The 7,371-nt window shown below is 41.9% G+C and overlaps 1 protein-coding gene across 1 annotated transcript; it reads left to right on the forward strand.

Moving 5' to 3' along the window:
- Positions 1-216: 216 nt before the first annotated feature.
- LOC139610558 (transmembrane protein 238-like) lies at positions 217-4,530 on the forward strand. Its single transcript, XM_071465088.1, has one exon. The coding sequence runs from the start codon at positions 418-420 to the stop codon at positions 904-906; it is 489 nt and encodes a 162-aa protein (XP_071321189.1). The 5' UTR covers positions 217-417; the 3' UTR covers positions 907-4,530.
- Positions 4,531-7,371: the final 2,841 nt, after the last annotated feature.

Below are 7,371 nucleotides of genomic sequence, written 5' to 3' on the forward strand. Positions count from 1 at the left end.
GAAAATGAGTTGATAATGGCCTCTAGTTTTCTGTTGAAGGCTGGTGCTGCAGGTCCATAAACACAGTACATGCAACATACTCAGGAGAAGAGCTGAGTCACCATCCATTTGACTACCAAATCCAGAGCTCCTGCAAGCCCTGCGCCATTTGCATCAAGGGCATCGACCACATTAAGGTCACATTAAGGTGGAATTGGGACGTTCAGAGATGTTTTCACTGAATAACAAGACGGTAAAGGACCTGCAGGGTGTGTTCGGGCGCAGTTTGAGCTGAGGGCTCTGCAGGAGCCGAGGACCCCGTGTTTGCCTTCACCTGCGGGCGGGGCGGGGCTCTGCAGGTGCGCCGCCTCGGCTCAGGGACTCAGCATGAAGCATCCTCCCGTTATACAGGCGTGAAGAGGCTGGGATGTTTCCACCATGGACCCGATCAAGTGCATAGGCGGCTGTGTGCCTTTATTCATTCTCGCCGTGGTTTTTGACGTCGTCGGCCTGATTCTGCTTCTCGTCGGGATATTCGCCAACCTGCGCATCGACGGCCGCTTCTACGGCGACTTCTTGATCTACACCGGCGCCCTGGTCACCTTCTTCAGCCTGGGCCTCTGGCTCATGTGGTACGTGGGGAACGTCCAGGTGTCCGAGGAGGACGACGGCTGGGGCAAGAAGAGGAACAGCGTGGTCGTGATGCTGGCGAGGAAGATATCCGAGAGGCTGAACCGGAGCCAGAAGCTGAGAGGAGGGGAGCCCGCGAAGCGCCCCGACCAGCAGCGCAGCCAGGAGGGATCACCGCCGCCCAGAGCCGGCAGGGTGACATGGGGCAAATCCGCCGTCTACCACAACAAAGGGTATGATGACTCCCTGGACTCCCCAACTGCGGACAAACAAAAGGAAATCAGTCAGGTGATCTGACCTGAATGATATAAAATACTCATTTTGTGAAGGCGCATAAACCAACATGGAGCAAGTTCATCTGTTATGTATGTAGACAGGGCTGGAGACAAAAAGGCCCCTCAGTGTCCCCCACTCACCCTCAGAAAAGTCTCGACTGAAAAAAGGTCTCTAAACATTTTTAATGGTTTTTATTTTCAGTAACTCTTTATTTTCAAGTCTGTGAAGTTTCCTGGAAAGGCTTCAGCTGAACACACAAAGGCGTGAAACTGCTCCACAGGCAGGAACGAAGGTGAAGTTTCCAGTAACAAAACAATAATGACTGAATATTTACTTGGTTTAAAATGGAGAAGTTCTGTTGAGGAAATTCTCTGTAGTTAGTTCCAAGTTATGTTTGTCAGAACATTATTAAGAAATTCTTTAAATCATGGACCTGTAATACATGACTATTTTTTTTTTTTTTTTGTATTTCTTTTTTTTTTTCATTTAAATGTTCACTTTTTTATTTTATTTCCAAATATGAAATCCTGAATGCTGTTTCAAAGGGTTCATTCCATACTGCCAGGGGCCCCAGACTCTCAGAGGCCCCAAAGTGTGAAGGGTTCAGCATGTGGCTGATGCAAAATTTTTGGTTAAAACTTTATTCACCACTCAAGCACATTATAAGCTGAAATGATTAGAGCTTTATTACCAAATCTCAAGGGCCTGTTTTGTAGAGGGGTCTAAAGTTAGACTCTAATTTGTATTATTTCACTTTACATTGTGCTGATATGGTGCATTTTTCTAAATTAAATCTCATGTAATCAAGTTAACTTAAACTGACCTCTAAATACTAATTAATACACAGAGAATTGGAGAAAACATGTAGTCCATAATTTTTGATGTGATTGTAGCACAAACTTTTTTTCTAGGTTCCTAAAAAAAAAACCAAAAAAAAACCGTATCCCCCTTAAAATACAGAAAACTTGATTCAGTTTCCTGAGACACTGGTTCTCAAATATATTGTTTCCAACTAAAAAGGACAAATGTTCGTGTCTGGACAGACACTGTCAGGCTGTGTTTGTTCTCTGATTTGCTGTCAAACGCACACACTGGTCAGACTGGTTTGTCTCAGTGTTGTGGTGTTGGTTAAACAAACCTGAGAATCCTCCACTGAGGATCATGTGTGACCTGGGATCAGGGTGGACAGTCACACAGTCCATTCACTTGACTTCTTGACTTTTAAGTTTATTTTTCAAGCATCGCTACTTTACTTATTCTTAGTCTGCAGGTTCAACAGTCAGTCAGTGACTCCAGAGGCAGAGAGACCTGCAGAATGAGGACAGAGAGAGGGAGAGCGAGGAGAAGCACAAACTACGGGAGAGAAAAAAAAATACAAAGATTCCCATGTTTAATGTTGTTTCTATTATCCATGACGGTTCATTGTTATTATTGTAACCAATGACAACAACGATTGTCTAAAGATGAGTAAGTACTTATTTTAACCCAAATCACCATCTTTTCCTAAACTTAACCAAGCCATGACCGTTATTATAGTGAGAGCGGTGACCATACGCTGCTCTCCGTACGGTTTGCGTGCCTGTTATTGTAACCATGACAACCAAGGTCCAGTAAGACTGTCACTGTAGGGACACTATTTTAGGAGACACTCCTATGGGTCCAATCATAGGGCTGAAAAACGACCTGTGTGGTTGTTCAGGTTGTTCTGTGAATACAACGGTGCCTTGACATGAGAAAAAAAAAAAGCATTTTCTAATACTTAAGTATGTTTAAAAGCAAATACTGCAGTACTTTAACTCAAGTAAAAATTTGACTCAACAACTTTCACTTGTATTGGAGTAATATTTGACCAGGAGGATCCACACTTTGACTCAAGTAATGGAGCTGTGTAGTTTGTCCACCTCTGCCCGGGAACCAGCTTAAGACACTGTATCTCTAATGATCACATTGAATGTGTATCTACCACATATCTACTCATCATGCTGTGGGCGCAGTAGCTGCAGAGTTTGATCCTCAGATTTGAATCACAGTAATGTGATATATGTAAATGTCAGGATGGAGACAGAGAGTTGGCGTCACTGACAGAGTAACTCACTGTCATCAGTCTTGTGACAGCGTTCCGGTAAATAAAGCATCACAAGGAAGGCAGGGCAGTAAGTCAGAGCTGCAGAGCTGAGACAAACAGTGACGGCCTGGCTGGTCAAACAAGGTGCTCACAGAGAAGTTTCCATTACGTGCATTTCCTCTTTGTGACAGTTACTTCACAATAGGTATTGTCATTGTTGTGAAGCATGAACCATGGATTATTAAATATTTAGAGAAGGCTTGAATGCAGCGTATCCATCCCGAGCTGCTCCCAAACTAAATATAAAGGGTAAATACACTTCCTGGGGTAAATCTCTGAACTCAGTGGGAGTGAAGTCAAGAGGAGGCTTTGAACCATCTGATAAAAGATGCAACACACTGATGCAGTTTCATTAGCTGAACAAAAAGATCTGCAGAAGGGGTGGGGGGGCTATTAATTATAGCAGGCCTATCACTGTGTCAATGTGAGCTCAACAGCGGCTGATTACGAAATGAATGTGCATAAATCTGTCACGCAGGTTACAGACAATGGGTTGATGTGAAAAGGTGCAAAACAAGTCGGCCCTGCAGAGGAATGAAGGTGGACTGTGGGGTTTTCAGCTGCTGTTAATGAGCAGCACAACCCGTTGTTGTGGTTGGGGACAAGTCTTGCCACTAAGTCTTGTGCTATGAAAGAAATGTAAGGTGTGCTGCCACTGAAAGAGAACAATGCAGGAGACAGGAGAGCTCCTCTCTTGAGAGACTTGCTCTCACTCCTGTCAGACCTTCAGACGACGTGTGCGTCTCACCCGGCCCCGGCCATGGAGCAGGGGAACTTCACCATCGTCTTCCTGTCGCTGGCTGTGATCCTGGATGTCATCGGCCTCGTCCTCTTATTCGTGGGGATCTTTGCACCTCTGAGCTTCTGGGACTTTTTTGTGCTGTCCGGGCCTTTGCTGATCTTCCTCAGCCTGGTCTTCTGGATATTCTGGTACCTGGGGAACCTCACTGTGTCTGAGGAGGAGCTCAACCTGCCCAAACATGACATACTGTGATCGCAGCATGAGGGAAGCTGGACTGTGTCAAAGCTGACCAAGAGACTGGACTCCTTCAGACCAGCGACATGATGATGACAGGGGAACTGGCAGGTGGGACCGAGGCAGAAGCTTCATCAAAAATCATGACTTTGTGAGCCTCTGGCTCCCTGAACCCCTTGAGGTTTTGCCTCAGTGAAGGATATGTGATAAATTCAAATCCAGGCACAACCTGGAACACATTTGAATAATCCTAGAAGATAAAAAAAACTCTATTCCACCCTTTGACTTCAGGGTGAAAACAACTTGTCATGTTGTGCACCAGTGATTCCTGGACTTTGTTGGAGGGGAAAATGTATTTCTCAGCACTTTTAATGGAAGGAGGAAGCTTTTAAAAACTAAGGACACTGTCTATCTTATTTATTTTAATGCCATTATTATCATCTGTGTACACTGAGAGTTGATATTTATATTTCAACATGTCTGTGCATGTTCACTTAAGATGGATAAGCTTGTGAAATTAGGAACTAAACCTGCTTTAAAATGACTGTTGTCGTGTTTTCTTTGAGGCGGCTCCACATTAGAAACTAGCTAAACAGGCAGAGTGGGTTTCTGCTGGAGGTTATTTTAGTAAGATCCACCCAGTGCAAAGCCACAGAGAGACAGAATAAACACCTCTCTCAAATACACAAAAAAAAAGTACTCAGCTATGTAGACAGGCAGAAAACATGTTCCGTCATGATGCAGTGAATCTCCAAGAACAACCAGCAGTTTTAACAGATCAAACGCAGGATCTACGTTCACTTTGTTCACCACATACAGCACAGCAAGAGAGTGAAACTGATACTCCTCCTCCACGCCCAGTTCTTCCCAAACTTAATCAGCACTCAAGGCACCATTAGCTCCCTCAGACATGGAGAGTGTTATTAATGTGTCCATTTGCTTCCTGCCCCTGAGAGAGGAAATGGAGGAGAGGCGTAATGGGGCTCTCGCTCTCTCTCTGTAAAGAGATGGAAACCCTGCTGCCCAGGGGACACTGCCCTCTCTGTTACACTGAAGTCCCCCAGCTATCTTGATAGTATACGTCATTGTAATCTTAATCACACCTGTACTCATCAGTGCATACTAGCACCTCTCATGAGAGATGCAGATTATAACCGGTTTTTGTCATTTGAGAACACGAGGCTCAAATATCCATCCTGACTGGTTTATAGCTCAAATCAAACAACGCAGCATTATAAAACATATACTCTTCTGCAGGTGTTGCCGAGCAGATTTTATCTTGTAAATCCCATAGTCATGTGGTTTGCAAGAGCTTTGACTAACAGTTGATTCGCATTAACTGTGCCACAGCAGCCGCTGTGCTTCCTGGAACACGGTGGAAATGGAAACCAATGGAAAAACACAAGGCAGACACAGGCAGCACGATAAGAATCAAAGAAAATAGATCAATCTCTCAACCCATACAGAAATGTAATATATAACATATATGTCCCTATATCAAGAGTGATGTTTCCATATATATCAACTATAGGGGGATATATCATTATCACATATACACATATATGAAGATATAAGTTTAGAACATATTTGAAATACCCATAGTAAAATTTGTATATGAGCATACATTAAAAATATCTATATGATGAATTTTGATATGGTATAAGATGTTGTGAACATATGTGTTAGCAATTTATATTTAATTATTATGTTCAGGCTTATTAAAACCACATACATACAAAATTTCTATATGCTTATTCATGTTTTCCTTATTAATTTCTCAGTAATTTTAAAATGTACTTAAAGGGGAAATGTCTTTGATTTAAAGGTATTTAATATTTCAGATGTGGGTTTCTTAATGGCTTTATTAAATCATAATGATACTATAGGTACTATTAGCTCAGATTCGTAGTATCTTAAATATTGTCAAATTAGCGACAATAAGTCTCGTGTATGAAAGTGTTGTTGGATAAAGATCGATCCCATTAGGCAGCTCATGTTGACATAATCTGCACTCTAAAAAATGCTGTTATTGATAAGCAGATAAATGCCAGCGTATTGTGGCTGGATATAAATCTGTCTTCTGGCAGGTGATGAAGTGATGCTACCGTGTGTGCATTATTGAGCTCCGTTTGTGAACAGTACTCCAGCCTAAAAGCTTAAAATGGCTGGCGAGTTCACATGATGTCATCTTTGGAGGATTGTGAAGGTGCATGTCTCCCTCCAGTGGTCAGTCAAGATGAAGTTCGACGTTATTTCAGGTGGGCCCTTCAACTCCTGAAAACTAGAAAACTAAATAAATAAAGGCATGAATATAAAAGCAGAATGTGGATTGTAATTTGTCCCAGAAAAATCAGAGGGCAGTGAATGATATTTTACCTGTGAGTACATTTCAGCAGATCTGTCTCTTCAAGACCTGAATCCACTGCCATCTGATGTATTCATTTAAAGGCATCACTTTATTGCCAAAGCAGTTTAGTTACTAGTGCAATGCTGCAACTATAACAAAATTTCTTCCTTTGTTGTTCTTGAGAATTATTCATGTACATATCCAATAAAAAAATAATATTAATATGTGAAATAGTTTTTGAATGTGCCAGAGGTCTGGTTATGAGTTGAACAATATGAGTCAGTTCACACAAAAATGGTGACATGCCACATGATAAGAAGAGTTACCAAAATGTCACTGAACAAAACTGCACTCACTCAGAATAAAATATGGTTCCACTGAGAAACATTTGGTGCATCAGACGGAAAAATCAACATGAAAAAATTTAATAAATAAATGAAAAACAGCACGAACGTGTCATTTGTGCTCACTCAGTATCTTAATGTATAATGTATTGTTTTAACTGTTTGTCTGATCTTTAGCCAATTGCTATGGTTTTAGATGCTTTATGTATTTTACTCTTAAATCAAACTACATCAGTTTAATTATTTTGATGCTGTCTGGAAATGACCAGTGAGGATTATTGAAGTAGCATGTTTTCATTGATACCTTTGCAGTTGTAAAACAAACAAAAAGTATATCTTATAGCTACCACACCTTGTAGAGAAGCTGCTCATACAGACAAAAAGAAGAAAAGGTCCCACACAGTCTGAAGGTAGATGTCCATGTGTTTGTGATTATAAAGCAGGTCTAGGTTCTATATTAATACTGTGAAAGTATCAAAGCCTCAGTCCACAGAGAAATGCACACAGCCTGTATTCAGAAACTGAGCCTTAAAACCAGCCGTCAGGACTTCTGGGACTTTGTGATGTCACAACAAAGCAGTCAGCAGTCAGCTACAGCCCCAAGCCCCGCCCACCCGGACCCACCATCCAACCTTGCAGGATTTGGTTTCTCTGAGTGTTTACCTGAAATCTGCTGTATTTTTACTCAATCAGT

The sequence above is a fragment of the Trachinotus anak genome, unplaced genomic scaffold (assembly GCF_046630095.1).
Source record: "Trachinotus anak isolate AG129_WGS33_773 ecotype Australia unplaced genomic scaffold, CSIRO_AGI_Tana_v1 ptg000003l, whole genome shotgun sequence".
Classification (NCBI taxonomy): Eukaryota; Metazoa; Chordata; class Actinopteri; order Carangiformes; family Carangidae; genus Trachinotus; species Trachinotus anak.